Source organism: Cygnus olor, chromosome 24 (assembly GCF_009769625.2).
Source record: "Cygnus olor isolate bCygOlo1 chromosome 24, bCygOlo1.pri.v2, whole genome shotgun sequence".
In the NCBI taxonomy this organism is placed as follows: domain Eukaryota; kingdom Metazoa; phylum Chordata; class Aves; order Anseriformes; family Anatidae; genus Cygnus; species Cygnus olor.
The window spans coordinates 2,402,673-2,425,183 of record NC_049192.1 but is presented as its reverse complement, the minus strand read 5'-3'; the positions used below and the strand labels follow the sequence as shown (position 1 = coordinate 2,425,183).

At 59.1% G+C, this 22,511-nt stretch overlaps 3 protein-coding genes across 5 annotated transcripts; 1 reads left to right on the top strand and 2 right to left on the bottom strand.

The window, feature by feature from the left end:
* Positions 1-2,727: 2,727 nt before the first annotated feature.
* On the bottom strand, positions 2,728-6,382 carry RAB7B (RAB7B, member RAS oncogene family). Its single transcript, XM_040536065.1, has 6 exons — positions 6,251-6,382; positions 5,064-5,125; positions 4,536-4,662; positions 4,220-4,435; positions 3,996-4,121; positions 2,728-3,485 (listed from the first exon to the last, which is right to left on the bottom strand). Exons 1-6 carry the CDS (start codon positions 6,260-6,262, stop codon positions 3,405-3,407), a joined length of 624 nt encoding a protein of 207 aa, XP_040391999.1. The 5' UTR covers positions 6,263-6,382; the 3' UTR covers positions 2,728-3,404.
* Positions 6,383-9,970: 3,588 nt separating this feature from the next.
* On the bottom strand, positions 9,971-13,142 carry CTSE (cathepsin E). Its single transcript, XM_040536063.1, has 7 exons — positions 12,900-13,142; positions 11,867-11,985; positions 11,575-11,774; positions 11,197-11,319; positions 10,958-11,099; positions 10,493-10,591; positions 9,971-10,369 (listed from the first exon to the last, which is right to left on the bottom strand). Exons 1-7 carry the CDS (start codon positions 13,015-13,017, stop codon positions 10,205-10,207), a joined length of 966 nt encoding a protein of 321 aa, XP_040391997.1. The 5' UTR covers positions 13,018-13,142; the 3' UTR covers positions 9,971-10,204.
* Positions 13,143-14,975: 1,833 nt separating this feature from the next.
* Positions 14,976-22,495, top strand: RHEX (regulator of hemoglobinization and erythroid cell expansion). 3 transcript variants are annotated; one of them, XM_040536066.1, is made up of 6 exons: positions 14,976-15,260; positions 19,428-19,489; positions 20,111-20,199; positions 20,941-21,048; positions 21,420-21,505; positions 21,803-22,495. In XM_040536066.1, exons 2-6 carry the CDS (start codon positions 19,473-19,475, stop codon positions 22,007-22,009), a joined length of 507 nt encoding a protein of 168 aa, XP_040392000.1. In that variant the 5' UTR covers positions 14,976-15,260; positions 19,428-19,472; the 3' UTR covers positions 22,010-22,495. The 3 variants fall into 3 exon arrangements, with proteins under 3 accessions (XP_040392000.1, XP_040392001.1, XP_040392002.1); XM_040536067.1 differs by lacking the exon at positions 14,976-15,260 and adding an exon at positions 17,555-17,667; XM_040536068.1 differs by lacking the exon at positions 14,976-15,260 and adding an exon at positions 18,155-18,388.
* The last annotated feature ends 16 nt before the right edge of the window (positions 22,496-22,511 follow it).

Sequence of the window (22,511 nt, the reverse complement as noted above, 5' to 3'; positions counted from 1 at the left end):
CTGCTCTCAACCCCAGCTCTGGGCTAGCGGGGCTTCTCTTTTGGAACAGGAAAAGTTAATTTTTTTTCATGAACTTTGCAGGGTTTTCAGCTACATTCCTGCACCCTTATTCTAACTCCCACGCGTTCAGTAGGAGAACTGAGCTCCCCGCAGCGGCTGGGCCAGCGCCGTGGGCACCGCCGCCTGCCCCCGGGCACCTCGGGGCCGTGCCGGGGCAGCCGCTCGCTGCCGGCCGCGGCGCAGGGACAGGGACAGGGACGGGGACAGGCTCCGGCCGGATCCCTGCGCCCGGGACCAGCCCCAGCCCAGCCAGACCGGTAAGCGCGGGGTGGCGCGGAGCTCTCTGCGTGCTCAGAGCACGTCGGTGGGAGAGCTGCTGGGGGCATGAAAACTCAGTGGTGTTGCAGTGAAAACTCAGTGGTGCTGCAGCAAAAACTGCAGCCGCGAGTCAGGGACTGAGGGTGGGCGTCAGGACACTGCACAGAGCCCAGCATCAGGGCCAGAAAGTCTCAGACACCAAGTCAACGTGGGGCTGCACCAGAGGGAGGGTGAGACCTCGGTTCGGTTTGGTTTCTCCACTGCCTCCATGGGCAAGGCGCTCCGGTGGGGTGAGCTGGTACCACTGACCGCACAGGAACTCACTGAGTCACACAAGGCAAATATTTTTCCCTTTGATTCTCACCCTGAGGAAAAAAAAAAAAAAAAATCTAGAGCTGACCTTGTTAATCCTACGCATTACCAACCTCCCCCCTCCTTTTTCACGTTTCGGCTAGGGGATAGTGTTACCAGCTTAGCACCTCTGGTGGCTCCTGCCAGCATCCTGCCTGGCGCGGTGCCACCCCGTGCAGTCTCCAGGTCTTCCTGGAGAGAGGGAGCCTTCCTGGGCACCCCAACCCTCCTGGGGCACCCCAACCATCCCAGGGCACCCCAGCCATCCCAGGGCACCCGGACCCATGTGGGGCAGTGCCTGCACAGGATCAGGGTGTCTGCGGGCAGCTCCGTTGTGGTGCTGCACATCTGCAAGGTGCCTGATCTGCCCCCGGTGCTGGGAGGCAGCTGCTTGCCCCGACCACCCGGCAGACAGCTTGGGAATGACCCCGCGGCCAGGTCCGGGTGGCTCTGGCTGGCTCGGGGAGGACGGTGATCTGCGTCTCGGGGAATTGTTTCCTGCAGCTACGGACCACACGCAAGTGCTTGGAGCCTGCTGTTCTCCATCCCCCTCAGTTCAGCCCGTCATTTCCGAAATGGCCCCGGTCTCCCTGCTTCTCTGCCTCCAAAAGCACGCTGAATCATGTCCGGCCATCGCAAGCTTCACCTGCAAGGTGCCCAGCGCCCGCAGCTGGGGCCTGAACAAGGGACCTGGGGTGAGCTGTACCTGCGGTGGGAGGTCTGATCCTGCTCGACTGTGACACACTCCTGGCCGTGTTCTACCAGGACGGCCAGGTGTGCTGGCTGACCCCGGGCCAAGCCTGGCTCCAACAATGCCCGTGGCAGTCTGGGGCACGCAGCAGCGGCCACTCGCCCCTGGGCAAGTGACTGCATTTGATGTGCTCAGCACCAGGCATCCAGGTCACCTCTCACTGGGATAAAAGGGATCCAGCTCCCATCTGACTCCGACATCGTGAGCCACCGGAGAAAGGGTAAAATCAGGTATCACTATTGATGTGGATGGTGATTAACACCCCTGTACAAACAGCCTGGCTGGTGCACGGCCTGGGGCTGGGGGCTGCACTCATGGGTGGTGCTGGGTGCTGGGGGGGCTCTGAGCACACTGCAGAGCCCAGCCGAGGGGCAGCAGCACAGCCTGCTGCTGTGGGATGGTGCCTTTGTCCGTCTGCCCTGGTGATATAGGGGAAAACGAGTGCAGAGCTCAGGGAGGAAATAGTTAATGCCCCTCTCCTCCGAATATTAAGGGAGAAATCCTCTCCCCGGCTTGGTGCCCGAATAAACAGGCTGAGAGCGTTGCGTAAAGGGTGGGGGGGATGGGAACACCTCTACGTGCCTTTCTGGAGACCAGCACAGCCTCCTTACGGAGCTGGGAGCCCCCCCGCGCCCCCAGCATCCTCACACCCAGCCCTCGCTCAGGTTTCACTTTGCCCAGCTGCCTCCTGCGTGCAGTGGGTGCTGTCACCAGCTGGTGGCACGGCTGGTGCCAGGGTCCCTGGGTGGGGGACAGCCCCGGCGGGGCTGGTGCAAGGGGAGAGGTGCGGTGGTGCTGGGCACAGCCCTGGGGGAGCTCTGCGGGGTGCCCGGGTCAGGTCTGGAGGATGCTTGAGGCCCTGGCACCCTCCCCAGGAAGGCACGAGGTAGGGTCCCTGCTGGGGAAGGTGGCACAGGGAAGGTGGCACGGGGTGGCTGCAGCCACCTGGCCAACCCCTGCCCCAGCCGTGCCTTGGTGCCACTGCTCAAAGGTGCTGGAGCAGGAGTTGGGTGCTGCACGAAGAAGGTGCTGGGTGCAGCTCCCTGCGGGCTCCCTCTGCTGACAGGTGCCCCAGCACGGGCAGCCCCAGGCACTTTCCCACCTTCTACCTGAAATTTGCACTGAAAAAAAAAAAAAATCCAGCCCCCAAAATTATCCTCGCAGCTCCTGGTGCAGGGCTTTGCAGCCTCAGAGCTTGCCGGCCTTGCAAGGAGGAGACGACCCCTGGGGCAGCGCAAGAGCGGGACAGAGCACCCAGAGCCCATCCTTGCGCTGCCAGAGCACAGGATCATTTTGCAACGCATATATAGAAATAAAAATGTATTTATTTTTATTTTTTTATAAATAAGGAATTACAAAAAGCCTTACAAAATGCTTTACAGAGGATCCTCACCGGTGAGGCGGGAGGAGGAAGGTATTTAAGAGGATATGTGCATGTGAGCCAGGGAAACTGAGGCACAGAAAGGTAATGGCCACACTGGCTGACCCCGGGAGGGGAGCTGGTGCTCTCAGACCCGTGCCATGGCCAACGACCCCACTCCTCCCCCCAAACACACCGTGAGCAGGATGCGGGGCCTGCGCACAGGGAGGACTGCGGTCCCCCTGTGGCTGGGGTGATGCTCTCAATAATGTCCCAGGAGCACCGCTCGGCTCCCAGCACCGTCACCACAAGGGGACCTCCTGCTCGGGTGCCAGGCGGCCGCGGGTGGGGGGGGACGGAGGTCTCCAGGGGCCACCTCGACTCAGCGGCCGCAGACCTGGGAGAGCAGCTCCGGAGATGTGGCCAGCAGCAGGACCTGGAGTGCGCTGGAGGTGGCCGTCCTGTGCCCCGTCCTGGCAAAGCCCCACAGCTGGCTGGTGCGGCCGGGGGGCACGGACCCCCCCAGGCAGGCTCCGGCCACGGGCACTGCTCCCCACAGCGTGCGGGGCGCTCGGACATGCGTGCAGGTGCAGGAGAGCTCGGAGCACGGCTCCTCTGCAGGGCTCAGCAGCAGCTTGCCTTGGGCTTGTCATCAGGAGTGAGTTTGATGGAGTCGGTTAAATAACTCTCAAATATCCCTTTATACTGGAAAAAAAAAAAAAAAAAAAGAGGAGAGAAGGGATGAGTGGAGCTAGCTTGGGGTCAGCCTGAGCACAGGTGGGGTAACGGGACCAAGGGAGTGGGCAGCGCAGGTTCGCTCCGCTCGGTGCTGAAGGCTCAGACCCAGGGAGAGGCCACCCTGCTCAGCCAGCAGCGAGGCCACCCCGCTCGCTTGGCGTGGGGACATGAAGGTCCCCGTGGGACGGCCGCTAGAGGACAGTGCTGGCACGCTGTGCGGCACCGCACGCCCTGCTCTGTCGTGACAACCCGCAATCCTTGCTCCTTTCGGAGCTGCTTCGCATCTATTTTAGAAAATCACCCCCAATGCATTTCTCTTCCCGGGGCTATCCTAAATCTTATGAATAGATGTTCTGTGTTAGAGGATGGGCTGTGAGGGTCGGTTGGAGCTGTTTGACCGGCTGGGTCCTGCTGCCACCCACATCGCCGCAGGACGCGCATCCCCAGCAGAGCGGCTCGGAGCGGGGCGACGCTCACCGTGGTTAAGGCTTGCTTGGCGAGGGTCTCGAAAGCTTGCGCGACGTTGATGTTGTTCTTGGCGCTGACTTCAAAATAAGGGATGTCTTTTTCCTTGCACCAGGCTGAGGCAATCTCCTTGGATACCTAGGAAGGATGGAGCCACATCAGAGCCATGACGCACATGAGCCATCGGGGCACTACGGTGTCCCCATCCTCGCGCTGTGCTCTCCTCTCCACCTTACCTGCCGATCGCAGAGGTCTATTTTATTCCCCAGCACGACCATGGGGAAGTCGTGATCCCTCGGGATCACCTTCTCCAGGAAGTCATCTCTCCAGTTGTCCAGGGACTCAAAGGACTCCCTGTCCGTCACGTCAAAGGCCAGGATGCAGCCATCAGAGCCTTTGTAGAAGGTTGACACCATGGACCGGAATCGCTCCTGTCCCCCCGTGTCCCAGATCTGGGGCAGAGAAGGGCGTGGGTACACCAGCAGGCATCGGGGGACACCGGGAGGTGCTGGCGCACAGCTCCCAGGGGATCAGCGTGGCAGGGCACCTCACCTGCATTTTCAGGGGGGTGTTGTCCACCGCGATCACCTTGGTCAGGATGCTGGCGCCCAGCGTGGTGCGGTAGTCCTCGTAGAACGTCTTGTGCACGTACTGGTGCAGCAGGGAGGTTTTGCCCACGCTGGGGGGATGGAAGGGACACGGGTGAGGGTTTTGCATGGTGAAGCCGGGCTCGAGGAGTTGGTGGCTACCAGCATGGGGGCTGCACACCCAGGGGATCCCAGGCTGGGGCATGCACGGGGCTTCCTCCCAGCACCTTCCACACAGGGATGGGACCTCGGGCACTGCCAGATGCAGGGCGAGTATGGGGGGGGGTCCAGGTATGGTGAGCCCCCTCTGCTCCCCTCCATCCCAGCCCAAGGTTTTCACCTCCCTGCAGCCTGAGGGCTGAGGGTTAGGGTTTGTGTCCTGCAGGTCCCGCTGGCCACTGGGCAGCGTGGGGCTGGGCACGCGGTGTTCAGGAGGATTTTGCATCGTTTAAAAGCACAGAGGGACTCAGCAGCCCCAGAGCCAGCTCCTCACCCCAGAGCTCCTATGATAATTATCTTCAGATCCACCTTCTTGCTGGCATCCATGGAAGGGCCCTGCGGGATGAGAGGGGTCACCGTGGAGCAGCAATGAGGGGCTGTGGGGGTGGGAGCCCAGCGAACCCCAGCAAGGAGTGGGAGCAGCCGCTGGTCCCTGCAGCCTCCCTGCACCCCCCAGCACCTCCCTGTGCGACCCAAACCGTGTCAGGGTGCTGTGCTCATGGCCCCGGTGGTGCTGGGCACAGAACCCCCCCGGGCCCCGTGCCAGCCTGGCCCATGTCACTGCTCGGGGACCGGCTCCCCGGGAGCTGTAGCACGCCCGGACACGCTGCAGCAGGGCACGAGCTCATTTCCATGAAAAGCTGCTGTGGGAAACTTCCCCGGCTCCTCTGCCTCCCTCTGAAGTGCAGCCCCTCCCCAGAAACCTGACAAACGGGAGGGATGTGGTCCTGGGGAGAATTATGAAGGGAAACCGTGGCCATAAATCCTTGCATGGGTGCCCCAAGCATTTCAGGAGCACCTCAAGAGACCCCACACACACCTGCCCCGGGGGGGTCCGGCTGCTCAGGAGCCTGGGGGGGGGATGTGGGTCCACAGCGAGGGTCCTGGCTAACAAACCCTGCCCAAGGCAAAGCCCACGCCAGGGGTTTGTGCCCTTTGCTGCTTCCTCAGCATCCACAGGAAGGGCCTGAACCAGGCGCTGGGGCTTTGCTTTTGATTTCTGCACGTTTCCACCTGAGCGGGGAGCACGGCTCCACGTGCACCAGCTCCTGCGCCCCCCAGCCCCTCAGCACCCCCTCCCCCGGGGGGGGACAAAGCCCACCGCAGCCCCCCGCAGCCCCATTTGCACAGCGGCACCAGGCCCCGCGCTGCCGGGAAGCAGCTGGCGCCACTCACCCACCGGCAGCCAAATCCCTGCATTTTTCCCCGATGCGCTGTCGGGCTCCGCGCTGCTCCCCACGCACGGGGTGCGGACGGCACGTTGCCCCCCGGAGGGGCACATCTCCCAGCCGGACCCCCGCTCTCCCACCCACCCTCTGGCACCCCATCCTCGTTCCTTGCTGATCCCCGGCACGCACAACCCTCCCGTCTTTTTACCAGCCTTCCCAGGGGCTGGGCTCTCCCATCCTGGCTCTTGGCCCAATGCATCGCTCCCGGGGGGCCGCGGGGCCACGCACCCACCTGCCGGGGCATCGCCCGCTCGGGTGGCCAAGACGCTGGGCTCCGCTCGCCGCCGCCCAGGCTGGGAAAAGGCGAAAGGAGAGGATCCAGGAAGCAGAGGCAGCCCCGGAGCTGGTTCCTCCTGCCTGCTGGAAGGCGGCTACGGGCCCCCGCGCCGTGACATCAGCACCAAGGGGCCGGGAGCCGCCCGGGAGCTGCGGGGCGGGCACGGTGTTGGCTGCTGGAGCCAGCTCTTGGCCCCTCCGCTGGGTGAGCAGCTCCCTGCAGCATCGCCCCCGGCACGGGAGCTAGCCTGGACTTTTCTCGGACACCGCCGAGAGCACGGGCTGGGCCATGCGGAGGGGTTGGGGTTGGTGGGGGTGGGAGAGGGGCAGAGGTCTGTGCTGGTCTGGCCCCCCTTTAGGGGGGGTCTGTGCGGCTGCATCTCCTTTTGAAGCGAAGCAGAGAGGGGCAGGGTTTGGAGCAGGAGGGGTCGCAGCGCTGCTTGCTGTGCTGTGTCCCTGCAGCCCGCTGGGCACTTGGGGGCTATCAGCCAGCACCCACGGGTGCTGCTGCCACCCCACGCACACCCCAGAAGAAGGGGACAGCAGCAGGGACCCAAACTGGTGTCAGCCCCTGGACCAGGATGTGTGTGCAAGTCACAAGCAAGATTTTGGGGCTCTCCTTGCTCAGCCAGACAGAGCTGCCGCCAAGGGAGCATCCAAGCATCTCTGCGAGCACTGAGATATCTCCCCACGAGCATCATGCTGGTGGCTGCGGCTCCTCAGCATGAGACGTGTCCTACAGGGACATCACGAGAAACCCTGCTGTGCCGCGGCTGCAGAGCCCTGCTCGGCTGCCAGGAGGGATGCAGGCGTGCAAGGGCAGGTCCCGAGCATTTGCCAAGTGTGCAACAGGATTCAGGGCTTCTCCACCCTCCTGCGTGAACCCTCCTGGCTCCCTCACCACGAACAACAGCCACCAGCTCCTGCATTTCTGCCGCCTGACCTCATGTTTTGGCTCTGTTTGCTAGCTGTCTCACGCGGTCAGGGTAAATTCGGGAGGTGTCTCCTGGTTGGGGCTCTGCAGTGATTCATGCTCAGCGGGGCAGGAGCTTCCCACGCACAGCCTCGCAGGGTCTCCATCAGGGGACAGCCCCTAACCTGCTGTCCCCTCTAGTTGCAGGTGCTGCAGATGTCCCTTATGGGATCTACGAGAAGATCGCTGTGCTCAGCAGGACAATACCTCCTCCTCCTTCCCAGGTATAATTCTGGGACCTGTCTGGCCAGAAACTCTGCTTTTCCCCCATGGGGTAGGCACGGAAAGGAGCGAGGAGGAGGTGGGAGAATTACCTGAGCCAGCCTGTGGGCACTTCTTACCGCTGGTGGATAAAAGGGCTGATGTTCCCCTAGAGTAGCTCTCTCCCACCTTCTCCTAATCCCTGTTTTCAGTCTCATTGTGCTGCTTCACCTTTGCCCTTGCAGCAGGACCCTGCAGCAGCCGTTGCCCCAGGTCCCTCTGTGCTCCCCTCGCCATGTGCCTGCCCAGCCCAGGATGGGGGAGGCTCCCCCTTTGGATGCCCCCTCCGTGCTGCTGGAGACGGGTTTGTGGTGCATGGCCCCAGCCGATGCCCCCCTCCACTTCTGCTTTCAGGCAGGAGGGGCAAAACCGATTGGGGGGCCCAGCCCAGACTCGGTGGCAGCTCTGGCTTTTGTTTGGTTTCCCATTAAAAAGGGATTTTCCCCAGCTCCAGCTCTCGCCACCGCTCCCCAGAGCGCAGCGGGCCCCAGAGCAGAGGCTGTGGCGAACGCCCTGGCAGCTTCCCCGGCTGCTCGGGGGCTCCTGCAGCCACAGCTGCAGTCCTTTCCTGCTTGCTTCACCCACGGTCAGCAATTCTGAGGGAAAAGCGTGGTTTGTGTGCCCTGTGACGAGGAGGAAGGGCTTGCAGCTAGGAAACGATGAGGCACAGGCCGGGGACTGCTGCGTTCAAAGGGCGCATGTGGGCAAGGAGAGGACAGGTCATCTGCTGCTGCCAGCAGAGGCCGGTGAGAGTGAGGGAAGGTGAAGAAAGCGAGAGGCACCCAAGTGACTGAGCTGTTCACTAGGGGCTGTGCAGCCACCCCTGCCCTCCAGGGACAGCCCGGGTGCTCCCTACCAGGATGGTCAGTCTTTGCTGGGGCAACATCCCCTGAGCATCAGCTGTGTGTGGGGAGCAGGGCTGCGGAGGACCCGTGTCCACCTCCCTTGTCTGCCCTCCCCGAAACCCTCTGAGAAGGTGTGGGATCCTCCAGGATCCCAGAGCAAATGGCACCGGGGAGGTCCTCCTGATGGAGCCCTGGCTGTGCCACCTTCCAGCCAGCGTTTGGGGACACCGGGCAGTCCCTCATCGTGCTGGGGGACACGAAGGCTCCCCCGCTGCCTACAGCTGTGCCGATGGGCAGGTGTCCACTGGTGCTTGGCACACCTCAGTGTGCTAAGAGTTAAGCTGTTGGGACCTGCAGGAGGAGAGGAGACCTTTGTCCAGCTGCCCCTGCACCTTATCTGTGCGGCACCTGGTTAAAGCACAGCTAAAGGTGAAGTCAATACAGGAAACAGTTACAGAAACCGTACGCTGGTCAGTGGCACAATCAATGTTTCTGCGCAAGGCAGATATTTCCTTTAATGACAAGCGACAAGCCTAAGCCACAATATTTACTGTCGGGCCTGAGTTTTGCAGCACTTTCAGAGCCAGCCCCGAGCTCTGCTCTGCTCTGGGAGCGCTGCAGGGGGACCCCAGGCGCCTCGGCCCTGCTCTGAGCTCAGCCTCCACCTCTGCGAGGAAAACGGAGTGAAGGCGTGGATAAAAATAACCTCTCGCCTCGCTTCCCTTTCTCGCTGCCTTCCATGCGTGCCTCGGGATGCATCATGCATGAGCCATCGTGGCTCACGCATCCACCACGTCTCTTGCACCATCAGCAAGTCACATGCGCCGCGGTGACTTCAGGGGGGGGAGCAGCCCCCGCAGCCCCCCGCAGCCCCCCACAGCCCCTTGCAGCCCCCCCCAGCCCCCCCCCAGCCCCCCAGCCCCCTGCAGCCCACAGCCCCACAGCCCATGCTGCCAGCTGCGGAGACCTGGCAGTTTTTCTGCCTGCTCTCGCTTCTGCGCTCACAAACCACGTGCCTTTGCGAGCACCCCGGGGGACTGAAGGAAAATTCAGTGGAAATCGCCTGTTGTTCAGGGCGTTCTGCGGCACAGAAAGAGCCCCAGGGTCTCTTCAGTCTCATAATTATCTCCTTGTTCATTGGCATGGGCTCAGCCTGCTGAAGCCAGGTATTTTCTTCGCGAACTCTCTGCACCCACCCGGCTGCTCCCCCAGCCCCTGCCCTGCCCTGCCCTGCCCGCAGCCATGGTCTGTGCAGAACCACCTCGGGGGGCTTTCTGCTCTGCCTGGGCAAATTTCCCACTTCTGCCTCTGCAGAAATCCCAGCCACAGACCACGAAGGCCAATCTTCCAGATCAAACACTTGTGGAGGGACAGCAGCACCTCCTGTACCACCAAGGATCCCTCCAGAGCCAGCATTGCTGTGGGTGCCCCGAGGCTGCAGCTCTCCGGGGAGGAGGGCAGGGGCTGGGGGGGGGTCGGCACCTCTGTGCATGGGGCTGGCACCAGCACCCCCGGCTGGGGTCTGCAGGATCGCTGCTGCACGACTTGCACCACGAGAACCGGGTTTGTTTCATTCAAGCATTTATTGACCCGTGTTTAAAAAAGGAGAATCCGCAAGCAGATTTCGCAGAGCTGCTCAGGACGTCTTTATACTCGTTATGAAACCACTCCCTGGCACGGACCGTACTTTTGAGTGCTGTGCAGCCGAGGTCCCGGGATGTCTCCATCCCTCCAGGGACCCTGGTGTGTGCTCCATGCCCGGCCCGAGGCCGTGGCTGTGGCTGCAGCCCGGTGGCTCTGCTTTGCTCCCGTCCCGCGGGGTGCGGCGGCCCTAAGGGGCGGCGGGCGCCAAGCCCACCCTGTTATTCCCACGGTCGAAGACGGAGTAAAACTGTCGGATGAAAACATCGCCCAAAACCCAGAGGGGGCCGGCAGGAGGGGCAACGTCCATGCCCTGGAAGCCACTGGTGCAGAAGGCCATGCCATCGCTGTACTCCTGTGGGGAGGAGAAGTTGCAGAGCTGAGGCCAGCGCTGAGCCCACCCGATTTGGGGCAGAAACGGGGATTTCTGATCCCAGCACCTGGCGGGTGGGAGCTGGGGGTGGACCTGGGGACATACCATGAGGGTGTAGGCTTGGGAGGTGAGCGTGTAGGGGAGCCCATTGATGGTGAAGGTCACGTCGGGCATCACGTTCAGGTTGCTGCACTCCACGGCGTACTGCCAAGCAGCGGGGGCGGCTCTGACCCCACGGCAGGGACAGACACTGCCCTCGAGCCCCACGACAGCGAGCTGCTGGCACTGGAAGCCAGCACCATCACATGTCCCCTCCCCAGCAGCTGGCACCCTGATGTTATCGCGGGGAAAGCATAGCTCTTGGCAGCAGCAGCGAGCGCTGGAAGCTCTGCGGGGACTGCTGGCGTCTCCTCGGGGCTGCCCCAGCCCCGCAGCCCGCACGCCTGCACGAGCAGTGCCACCTCCCAGGTGAACTATTTCACCCATCGATGCTCCTCAGCGGGGGGTCTCTCGCAGAGGGACAGCCGTGCCCTGGGCATTGCCCCCTGACCAAACCACCCTCGCCCTCACCTCTCCATCCACAGGCGTGGCACCGATATATTTCTGCAGTTTCTTTATATCCTTGGTAGGGCCTGTGAGGAGCGATGTCCCGGTGTCCACGATGGCCTGGCAGCCATCCTTGCAGAAAGCCACGGTGCCATCCACCTGCACACTGCAGGAGAAGGCAGGAGAGGTGAGGAGCTCCGTGCAGGGCCCGTGTCCTGCCCCGCCAGCCTTTCCAAGCCCTCCTGGTCCCCAGCCCCACTCACTTGTCCAGCTGGATCTGCCAGTAGCCCTGCTGCGTGACCGGCACCCAGTTCAGGGTCCCCGTGAAGCGAGAGGGATCAAAGCCCCCAAAGAGCAGCTCTCCACCCAGGGAGGAGTCCGGGTTCCTGGGGGCAGGAGGGGATGTGAGAGATTTCTTCTCTTTTACTTTGCATGTTGCGTTTCATACTAATGGATTTATACCTGCTTGCTTCCCACAAATGCTCAGGGGCATTAGCTTCGCTCCTGTAAGGTCTGAGCTCTGCAGCATGCTTAAAAAACCCTCCTTACTATCTCATTGCAGCCTCCTTAGCAGCCCCTCCTGCTCCCTAAAAGTGGTGCCCGAGCCACAGCCATGCCCCGCAGCAACGCCGTGCCCTTACGAGCTCATGTAGACCGAGAACATGGGCAGCTCCACCAGGTTTTGGGCCATCATGTTGTCGAAGACGGGGGTGACCCCGTCCACGGCCAGGGACGGGTAGGCCAGCCCCAGGATCCCGTCGAACTCGGCATCCAGGAAGGTTTTGCCCGGCTCGCTGACGCTCTCTGCGAACTGCTGGTTCGTCACGGTCAGGCCCTCCACCTGCGGGAAGGACGAGGCTCGCTGCCGGCTCCCCAGCCCCAGGGGAGTCCCGGGCAAATTACCCAGAGCGGGAGAAACCGAGCGTGACTCACCGTAACTTGGTCAGACCCGATGACCCCCGTCAAACTGCCGGTCCCGTACTGGATGGAGAAGGGGATGCCCACGGGCTGGTACGTGCTGGAGCGTGACGGCTGGAACCTGGCGTGCTCGGCTGGGAGAGGACGGGGCTGTGAGCAGCATCACCCTGCCACGGCCCCGGGGCAAACCCCAACACCTGCTCCATGGGGGCTGCTGCAGGAAAGAGCGGCTCACGAGGAAAGTGGATGTGCTGGGGTTGTTTTGGGGAGGCACAACAGCAACCTGCCCAAATGGTGGGAGGTTTGCTAAGGATTAGCTCGTGTGATATGGTTATGAGACCCAATGATCACCACTCCTGTTCCCATCCCACAGACAGCAGTGATTCTCCCAGCCCATCACCGCGGGCACTGCTGTTCCTGGCTTTTTTCCCCAACCCACGTTGGGCTGTGCTGGGAGCAGGGCACAAAGAAGGGACGGCTCCAAGTTGTGCCCCACGCCGTGCGCCCCAGCTGGGCTCAGCTCCTCGCTGGCAGCCCGAACAAGCGCTGTGCTTGTCACCCTCCCGACCCCCCGGGCAGCCAGCCCAGAGCCGTGCAGTGGCCTCTGTGCCCGCCTTGTTCCTGCTCCCAGCTCCTTGCTGACCGTCTGCATTATGCGCTATAATCTCGCCTTGTTTGCTTAAAGGCTCTCCCACAAGAATGGCCCAAAGAGCACGGCCGATATCTCCCACTGGCTGATGGTACCGGGTCCTGGTGGTGTGATCGCTGCCTGTGCTGGCGAGCAAACGAACCCACGCTGCTCCTGTCCCAGCTGCCTCTCCCCTCCGGCTGCACCTCCAAACCGAACGCAAACGCAGCACCTCTTTTATCCGAGAGTGCCCAGGGGGGCTCATCCCAGCTGGGGGCTTCAGGCTGGGCAGGGAGGTGGCCCTGGTGGTGGTCCCTGTGCCCTTGGTGCTGGCCGGACCCCATGGCCTCAGTGAGGCCACCATGGAGGGGACATCCAGGGTCCCACCGCCGCTGGCTGGTTTGGGGAGCCCCTACTCACTGCAGGCTTTGCTGGTGCAGTAGATCGATGGCACCCAGAGGTTGGAGGAGCCCGTGTCGAATACCACCGTGAAGTTCTGGGGGGGGGTCCCGATGGAAATCTGCCCGAAGTACTCCATCTAGCAAAGGTAGAGAAGAGGCTACCTGGGGCTGTTGGTGCTGCAAGAGGTCCTGGCAGAGGGGGGCTGTGCTAGGATGCGTGCACAGCACAGACTGGGTTCGGTGCGTGGGATGGCCGGCACTGGGGCAGCGTTTATCTGCCACAGCTGCATCATGCCAGGTGAAATAAAGGAGCCAAGTATTTTAGGAACTACAAGACAAGCCGAGAACAAAGGCAGGACAGCGGGTGTGGGCGTGAGCCTCTTCCTGCGGGGTCGGGCAGCAGGGCCAGGCCCCAGGGGGACCCCTACCATAGGGATGCAAACAGTGGCCGGAGCACTGGGGGCAGAAACCTCCTCTGCTGGGGAGTGGGAAGAGTCTGGGGGATCTCTGTGCCTCTGCCCATTGGTCCCATGTGGTGAGGCCTTCTCTGATGTCTGCCCTGTGTGTTAGCCTGGGAAGGAATCTGGTCCCCCCAGCCTTGGGCATGGAACAGGCAGGGAGAGGGCTGGCAGTGCTGCGATGAACGCACTCCCTTGCCTGTGCTCAGCATCACGGCTGCAGGAGAAAAGGCCCAGCCAGGAGCAGGCAGACACCAGCCCTGGCACACTGTTGCAGTCCCCAGACTTGCTCTGATAACAGGTGTGGACTTTATGGGAAGAATTTGGGCATTCGGGATGGCTCGTGCAGCACAATGTGCTTTGGGTTTTCGTGGGGCAGCCCTCGGTGCCACCACCGGCACCACACTTACATCCAGGTAGTTGATGAGGGGCTCGTTGGCCGCCGTGAAGGCAGAGCAGTCCTCGCTGTACTGGACCATGTCGAGCTTGTGGGCTTTCCAGAACTGGGAGAGCTGCCCGCGGTCCCGCAGCGTCTTCCGCAGCGAGCGGTGCCGCGTCAGGGTCACCCTGGGGGAGCGAGGGTCCTCGTCACTGGGGATGCCCCCGGGGCACGGGGCAGGCTGCGGGATGCTGATGCCTTGCAGCCCCCACATCCACCCCGAGCACCCCAGCGCCATCAGGACGCAGGTCCTCAGCTGCTTCCCTGCCTCCCCCGTGGCAGAGGGGGAGCGGAGCATGGTTAATTCACGCTGGTGTTTGCTGCTCTGGCTCTTTGTGCTGACCCCACCCTGCCCACCCCCTGCAGCCCTCCCGTGGGTCACCCCAGGGATGGAGGTGCCTACAAAGAGGGGCCGACGGCAGCAGCACTGCAAAGCCCTGTGTGCCTGCACGGGGGCGGCTCAGCCCTGCCCATGAGCCCTTGCCCTGCTAAGTGATGGTATTGAAGCCCCTCCATGAGCACCCCAGCGCCCTGGGGTCCCCCCTTACCTCTTCAAGTCACTGCCCAGGGCGAGGCAGAGCGTGGCGAGGAAGAAGAGGTGCTTCATGGCGGCGGCGGCGGCAGCGCTGGCCTCAGCGGGGCTCTGCGGGTGCGGGCTGCGCAGCAGCGTGGCTCTTATACCAACAGGTACACCCTCGCCCCGCGGTATCAGCGATAACACCCCTCTCAATGTCAACACTGGGCTTTTGCTTTAGAAATGAATCATTGGGCACGTTCCGGTCAAGGCAGAGCGAGCGCACCGGGCGCCAGTTTGTTTTGGAGGGCGAGGGGCTGGCGGCAGCCCACGGGGCTGCGGGACACGTTGGGTGATGGGGTGGCCAAGGGGGGTGGAGGGGATCCCGCCGGGACCCCACGGGCAGACCAAGGGGTTTTTCCTCCCCATCCCAAATCCCCACCTGGGTGAGGATCGGAGCTGCAGCGGGACCAGCAGTGGTGCAGGAAATTGGCCAGAGGGCTGCAGGAAAGGGATGTGCTGGTGGCACCCGGCAGCTGCTGAACTAACCTTAAAAGGCAAAGAACTAATTAGCCTTGATGAACTGCTCAGGAATCTGCGCCTTTGCTGTTCACACAGAGCCGGTGTCATCAAAACACGGTCCTTGGAAGGAGCTACTCTGCGTTAGAGACAGTTACATGTTGCCTTACCGCCCCTAATGGGCTCTTCCTCTGTGGCTGCTTTCTGTTTAACACCGGATAGCCGTCTCATTAAGCCTCTGCGAATGCAAATAAAGAAGGCTAATGAACAAACAGAGCCTTCAGATACCAGGGAGGCGAGCGGGGGAGGCGAGGACTTTCTTGGTGCCGCAATCTCCCCGGCAGGATGCTGGAGGCAGTCGATGATGCTTTGTGCTCCTTGGGATTGTTTTCCGTGTTTGTGGCACGGCAATAACGATGATGGGTGCCGCAAGGAGAGGTGCCTTACTCAGTAAGTAGCGTTCGTGTAATTAACACTGCTCCTACCCTTAATCAATTTTCCATTCATCCTGGTTAGTCTATCTTATTTAATTAATGTCCTCTCCCTAGGAAAACGACTGGCACCGGGAGTCCATCAGCCCAGTGTGGCCACCTGAAATACCCAGCACACTGTCTAATGGGGTGAAAAACCCCCAAAAGATCTGAATCGCTGTCTCCCCTTCCTGGGGTCTCACCCTGCTCCTGCTGTGGGTGTCCCATAGCCGCAGTTGGGCTCCTCCACCCCATGGCCTCGTGGGGAGCTTTGGCTTAAAACATCCCCTTAGAGGCACGCGGGAGCAGGGTTCATGGGCGATGGGGCTGTTTTCCCTAGCACTGGGCTGGATTTCCAAGTCATGAGCAAATTTCCTGCGTCCCTACACCCAGACTCGCCACTGCAGTGTTTGTACCAAGTAGCTTCTACATGAAATCGTTATCCCTTTCACACTCGAGATACAGTTTAAAGTAGCAGCCTCCCTTCTGCTAATAATATATTCATAAAAAGGGATTAAAAAACCTTCCCAAAAGGAAAACAAATGTACCAAATGCCAGATCAGCTGAAAGCCATCTGCAGCTGAGGCGAGATAGCAGCAATTTGATTGCTACAGATGTGGCTTATAAACTGAAAATCCCGCAATAAAATCTAGCCCGAAGGGTCATCGGGTTTCAGAGATAAGTGTGAGCATGAGCTGTAGTACAGACACGCTGAATACTTCAAGTGAAATAGTTTATTTACTGGAAAAGATCCCCAGCTGGATCAAAATAATCTGCAAACTCATGACAGTAGATTCAGCACTAAAATGGGAAAATGAAGGAAATAAAGAGGCCAAACCTTTCAGTTAGAAATGTTTGAAGTTAAACCCAGCTATTTCTACTTTTATTTAGTCCTTTGGAAAGCCACACTCTTAATGTTAAAGGTTTTATTTCAAGTCGAAGAAAACGTATTATTTTTTTCTTTCTTCTGGAAGTCAGAGCAAGACTGTGCCATATTTATGGGCAAAAAGGCCTGGCTTCATATGCGCTTCCAGTGGTTTCTCTGCCTGGCCATCCCCACGGGCTGGGAGCCCACGGGTGCTCCCATGGGATGAGGGATGAGGCAGGGACCTTTGGATCGTGTTGTCAGAAGAAGAGCAGAGCGAGTGCTTGTATTCGGTAGAAATGGAACGAAATGTAGCTGCTGGCTACGGGAGCACCCCGGGTCTCATGAGTAATATCTGGCCCTATAGTCCTACAGTGCTTCCAGGCAGAGGCTCTCACAAAAAGCCCTGTAGCCCATCCAGCTTTACATGCTCGCCTTCAGATACGTCACAAATGATCTGTGCACCTTAGGTGGAAAACATGATTCCCATCAGCTCAGATCATGGCACTTTACTCATTTTAAGAAAAGTGCTCTTAGGCTAAAAATAGGTTATCTGTGTTCTTTTTTTATATTTCCTTTAGTTTAGCCACTTCCACTATTAGCTGTGACTGATTCAAATCTCACCGAAGCACCATTTTCTGAAAAGCCTTTTTTCTCTAGTTATCAAATACATCTTCTACCTGTTAATCTGCTTGTGTATCAAAGAGCACTTGAAAGGGTGAAATGCTGTAATAGCAGACTCTCTAAAAAAAAATAAAAACAAGCAAACTTCAGTTAAGTATTTACCCATGGTGGCAGCAGCTGTGGATGAAGCAGCAGCCCCATGGCTGATGGGGTGAATCCCAATGGTGCCAGGCAGCCCAGTGCACCTGGTGATTCCTAAGAGCCCATCTCATCCTCCACATCCTTGCTTGTAGAATGTTGGGGGGCTCACAGACATTTCTGGAGCCACCCTCCATCCCCTCCTGCCATCTCATTACAGACCAACGTTGGCTCCTTGCGTTGGTGCTGCCAGGAATGCACGGCCCTTACCTTCAGTTCTGCTTTTCCTCCAGCAAATCCCTTCCTCCATTCCCCTTCTCACACCCCAGCAGGCAGAAAACCACAGCAGGCGTTAGGCCCCATGTCCCTTCTGATTTAAAATGTTTTGACCTATAGAAAGCTGTGAGGTGGAAGCACATGGAGAGCTTTTTGTGCCAGCTGCACGGCTGAGGGCTGAGTCCCTCTGGGGACCAGGGCATCACCAGCTCAGGGGCTCCAGCATCCCCAGCCCGGGGGCAGAGGGGGCTGCCCAACAGCAGAGAAACACCCCAAAATATTTAAATGAGCCCGCTCACATGTGGGAAGCGTCATGGAACCCAGTGTGGGCTCCTTTCTGCCATCACCATTAGGGGTAAAGCGAGACCGCATCCGGCACCCGAGCCAGCGAGCGCTTCGGCACGGTGCTGCTGGGAGACCCCTGCCAAAAATGCTCCCAAAACGTCCCTGAGGTCTGCTCCATCCAAGGCTGTGGAGGACAAAGGTGAGGAAGACTTTTCTTGATGTAAAACACCACTGGGCACTGGGCGTCCCTGGCTCCTGCACGCAGTGCTGGGGGAAGCGAAGGGCTCGCAGGGCTGGGTTCTCTGGGGTGGTGCCCCAGCGCTGCCAGCCCAAACTTCAGCGTTAAACCCGGGCACCAAGGCAAATCTTCAGTGGGTTTGGAGTCATTTGAGGCATTCCCATGAGCTTGCCTTACCTTTAGGTTGAGCTTAGACGTCTTGAATTCACTACTCAGTCGCCAGCCAAGTATGAGCGCTCTAAGAGCTTTGATTGCAATAGGGCATCTTAGTTAAGACAGGGTTAAAATCCTGGGGGCTGGCAGGAGGGAGGCTCACAGCCACCTGATACACCAAAAAAATACATGTGCTGCCAGCGGCTCACTAGCTGTTATCTTCAAAATAGGTGTTTCAGTGCACATGTGTGTGTGTAATCTCCTCCATCTCACCGTACCCCATCGCAGCAAAGACACTGCCTGCGACTGATAGTTGGATTTGGGTCCTGTTTTGCAATTTCCTTTTGAACAGCTCACTTTTCAGATTGTTATCTGCTGCTGCACCATCTCCTGCACCACAGTAGGAAATGAGCCACTCAAAAATGACAGCTGCTCAAGAAGGATATTTGAGGACAGATCAGTTCAATAAGGGAGGGGGAAAAATCCAGCAAGAAATGGACTTTTAGCTTGGCAGTTGCCAAAGTGGTTGGTAAGTGGAATTTCACAGGGGGCTGGTGAGGCTTTCTGAAAACTTTTTGATGCGTTACTCTTAGAATATGTCTTAAGGGAAAGCAGAATCTGATCCATAGGGTGGACAGTGCCTTTTCTTTAGCAATCTATCAATTTATCAGTCTGTCAATCCTATCATTATGGCTCCTTTAATCATCCTATCAAAGCTGTTGTTGGAGATACCTCACTACGGTAGCTGCTTATAAGAAGGAAGGGTATAGGCATCGAGTGAAAACTGAAAGTGCTTTTTTTTGTTAGTGACAGCTCACAAAATGAATGGCCTGATTGCTGTCCTTTCTTGTAAATCTCTTGAATATCATGGCCAAAAGTCCCAAGCCGAGAGGCCTGGTTCAGGCATATACATTTTCGGATTACGTGCCTTAACTTCAAGAGGATTTAAGCACTCACCTAACACTAAATCTGAGGTGGTTCAAGTGCAGCTAAAGGGAAGTACACTCCCAGCTCCTCCATTTCCAGTGGGATTGGAAGGAGTTACTTGGGCGCCAGGCAAAACCCTCTCCTGGGTGCCCAGCGGGGTCGGGGCTCGCCCAGCAGGCAGCAGCGAACACCCCATGGGAGCTCCCCACTTCTCGAGGGCTGGGAGCCGTGGCTCCACTGGGCTGCGGGCACTTGTCTGCTGCAATAGCCCGGCACCAAACTCATGCTTTCTTTTGGTTATTTTTTTGCATCATGGCACGCTTTTTTTTTTTTTAGATTATAGTTATGAAATATTTAGATCATAATTATCAAATATTTTTGTGGATTAAAAAAAAAACAAAAAACATGAGGAGGAATCACACACACAGTAGCATACTTGTGCAGCGGGAACCTTGGCACATGTATTTCATGTGAGCGCTGTCTGCAGCATCGGACCCCTGATTTCAAGTGGCGACTCCGATCTCAGCTGGTGGGGAGCAGCGTGGAGCTCTGTGGGGCGATGTGCATTGCAAGCGGGCCTGGATTTGGTGCCACAGCACCCACCTGGACCCACGGCCCACCTGCCTCTCTCTGCCCCACAGGAACCTTGGGCGCTGCACTGACGGCCGGGACGCCTCGCAGCGAGGATGGCCAATTGTGAGTGGTGAGTACCGAGAGAAATGCAGACCTGGAGCGAGGTCAGTGCTCTAAAACTGGAGGATAACTGCTGCTATGGGGCATGTTTCTGCTAAATTCTCAGCCCTAGCTCGGGTCTGGTCTGTGTGTGCGGGAGCGGCCGTGCGTGTGGGGATGCTCCGGCCCTGGGGCTGGGGATGCTCCGGCCTTGGGGCTGGCGATGCTGCGCTTGGTTCCTGCCTCTGCTGGGGCAGGTTGGTGCTCTCTGTGTGGCTGTGCTGGGCAGAAATGCAGCCCTGAGGCGCAGCAACGGCTTGCGATTTTGGCTGAGCACATGGTGGAAGCCATGTTTGTAGCTTCGGGTTTGCAGAAAGCACCGTGCGTCCCTCCGCGAGATGTGGGGTTTTCAAAATCCCTTCTCAAGGTGGACACCCAAAAATGAATTGCAAGGACCACTGGTCATTTCTGAAAATGAAGCCCCAGCTTTTTGGGCACATCTCCTTAAAAACAAAAAGCAAACCCAAAAACTGTACCAGCAAACCTTGGTCTAAAGCATGCTTTGAAGCCGTGTCAGCCAAACTGTTCCTGACAGATTTAGAATAATTCAGATATTCCTTTAATTTAGGCAAAATATTTTTCTCCTGTTCAGGTGGGTGCCTGTTGCCACCTCGGCTGTAGCCCTGGTGCTATACGCTCTGCTCTTACTGCTCCTTTACATCATGCTCAGCAGGAAAATAGGTAACTTACTCCCTTGTTGCCTTTACTTCTTGCATCCCTCTTTCCTCCTTGCAACCCTTCAGCTCAGAGAGTGGAAGGGATTTGCCCAAAGCCTTGACACCCCCTGTTTCTAAAGCATACCCAGGTCCTTGTCCTGGCTCTTGTTGTTGCTCTCACTCTCACCAGACCCCATGCCCAACTGAATCAAGTTATGGCAGGGCTGAGCAACCATGCCCAGCTTATACAGCCCAGAATGCCACGTCGTTCCGAAAACATTTTCTTTTATTGCTCTGGTTAGTTATGTGGTGGGAAAACAGCATCAGAATCAATTTGCAAACTCCTAGTCCAGATGGAGCTACGATTTCCAGCAGGAAAACCTTTCTTGCAGAAATGCTGCCCACATTATGCATAATATGCTCTCTGCCTGGCCCCGTGGGTCAAACCCATTTTGACCGTGTGTGGGAAGAGTCCTTGATGCAGTGATTTAACTCCAGAGTCTTCCATCGCAGGAGACCAGGGGAAGCACTCCATCAGCGCAGTAATTGAATTGACAGATATTTGCCCACGCCAATACAAAATAATAATTACTGCTGTGCCAGGGCTCGCGGCACGCTGGCTTTGCTCCAGGGTTCCCTGGCACCAGGAGCGGGGGGGGACGGGGCGAGAACTGGAGAGAGAAATCACCCAAAAGGGGACCAGAGATGGGGGGGGACACAGCGGGCACGGGTCTGGAGCACAGAGCTGACTGTCCCCTCGTCGCAGACAGCCACTCCTGCAGCAAGGAGGCGAGCAGCCGTCCTGCACCACAGCCCCAGCAGCCGCCGACCTCTTCGGCCGGAGGGGAAGGGGCACAACGACCGGCCTACGCAGGTGAGGGGGGGCGGCGGCACGGCAGCGGGTTGCATCGCGCTCACCCAGGGCTGCCCAGCCCGGCACCTCGGGGTGCTGGTGCAGAGGATGGAGCCGGGAGCATGGGGCAGGCACAGCAGCTGCTCGCAGCTTGGGTTGTCTCCTGCTGCCTCCGGGCTTTCCTTGCACCATTCCCCAGGGACCCCGGGCTGTCCCCGGGCTCGCTGGTGGCATCGCAGGGCAGCGGTGGGAGCCATCCGCAGCCTGGGGACTGGGCGAGTGTCCCCGCTGACAGCAGGAAGCCCAGAGGTGGCAGGAAGGAAGCCTTTTTGCCGCTCACCTGTCGCTCTCTAATTGCTTTTTCCCCCTTTGAACCTCCATTAACCATGGAGGTGGTGACGTGGCCTGTTCGGACGGGAGCAGTGAGACATCTTCGGAGACCTCGGAGGAGTCGGAGAGCAGCCCCTCCGGCACACAGGTACCGAGCCCCACGCCACGGGCAGAGCGTTTTTGCCAAAAACATCCACAACCGCAGCAGAGAGGGTGCCCCTCACCATGTCCAGGGGCTCCTGGCCCTGCTCGAGACCCCCTGAGCAGCGAAATGAGGGCAAATGCATTGAAATAACCGATGGCACTGACGTGGTGGCTGTCACCTGCCTCGTGCAGTGCTCAGAGGGAAATGTCCCCATGGGCAGGGGGGTGCTGGGGCACAGACAGGGCTAAGGCACCTCGTGGGGGCCGGTGCCTGACCCGGGGCTTGTGGCTGCTTCCCCAGGGCCCTCGGTCGCCTGAAAACCTCAATTACACATCCCTGCTCTTCCCGGGGAAGGGCCACGGGCCGGGCTCCGCCAGGGACTACGAGAACATGAAGACGGGCGCGGACTACGTCAACGTGGACCCAAAGAAGAAGAAAGTGGATTTCTGGGCCTGCTCCAGCCCTGTCGCCTCCAAATCCATCGAGTACACGGAGGTGAAGCTGTGACTCCCGGGACACCCCTGGGGGCCATGGGGGTGCCATCGGGTCCTGCTGCCGCTGCCCCACGGTGCCTGCAGCCCCCGGCAGCCAAGCAGCTAGGGATTTCCCTTCCCACCACCCTGATCAGACCTGGCACGGGCTGAAGCCTGATGGTTTTTATCCCTTGTGATGCCGCAGCCCACTGAGAGATTTGCTTGGTGCTGTACGTGTTGGCACCACCGCCCCTCAGGGCTGCGGATGTGGGACGGTGCGGGGCTGCCCCACACCCCGCTTCAGGGAAATGTTCCCTCCCCAGGCCAAAATGTGCTCTGCACTTGTACTTGAAGGCTGGTTTTCTCATCTCCTGAAAGCAAATGAATTCCCGTTCCCCCATGGGATGTTGTTCAGGGAGGAAAACACAGTCATTTCCAAAACATCCATCTGAACTGCCTAGCATCTCCTCTGAATCATGCTTCCTTTGCTGATTGTTGTCATAAAATCCTTTTAAATACACTTCCTTCACTGGCTT

Excerpts from the sequence above, each read along its gene's own strand:
- RAB7B (XM_040536065.1), bottom strand. Across the intron at positions 4,663-5,063 it reads ATTATCATAGGAGCTCTGGG|CGTGGGCAAAACCTCCCTGC; the intron begins GTGAGGAGCTGG and ends CCATCCCCCCAG. Across the intron at positions 4,436-4,535 it reads ACACCCCCCTGAAAATGCAG|ATCTGGGACACGGGGGGACA; the intron begins GTGAGGTGCCCT and ends TCTCTGCCCCAG.
- CTSE (XM_040536063.1), bottom strand. The coding sequence starts at position 13,017 with ATGGAGTACTTCGGGCAGATTTCCATCGGGACCCCCCCCCAGAACTTC. Across the intron at positions 11,775-11,866 it reads TCGGGTCTGACCAAGTTACG|GTGGAGGGCCTGACCGTGAC; the intron begins GTGAGTCACGCT and ends TCCTTCCCGCAG. Across the intron at positions 11,320-11,574 it reads TTCTCGGTCTACATGAGCTC|GAACCCGGACTCCTCCCTGG; the intron begins GTAAGGGCACGG and ends TCCTGCCCCCAG.
- RHEX (XM_040536066.1), top strand. Across the intron at positions 20,200-20,940 it reads CATGCTCAGCAGGAAAATAG|ACAGCCACTCCTGCAGCAAG; the intron begins GTAACTTACTCC and ends CCCTCGTCGCAG. Across the intron at positions 21,049-21,419 it reads ACAACGACCGGCCTACGCAG|GTGGTGACGTGGCCTGTTCG; the intron begins GTGAGGGGGGGC and ends TTAACCATGGAG.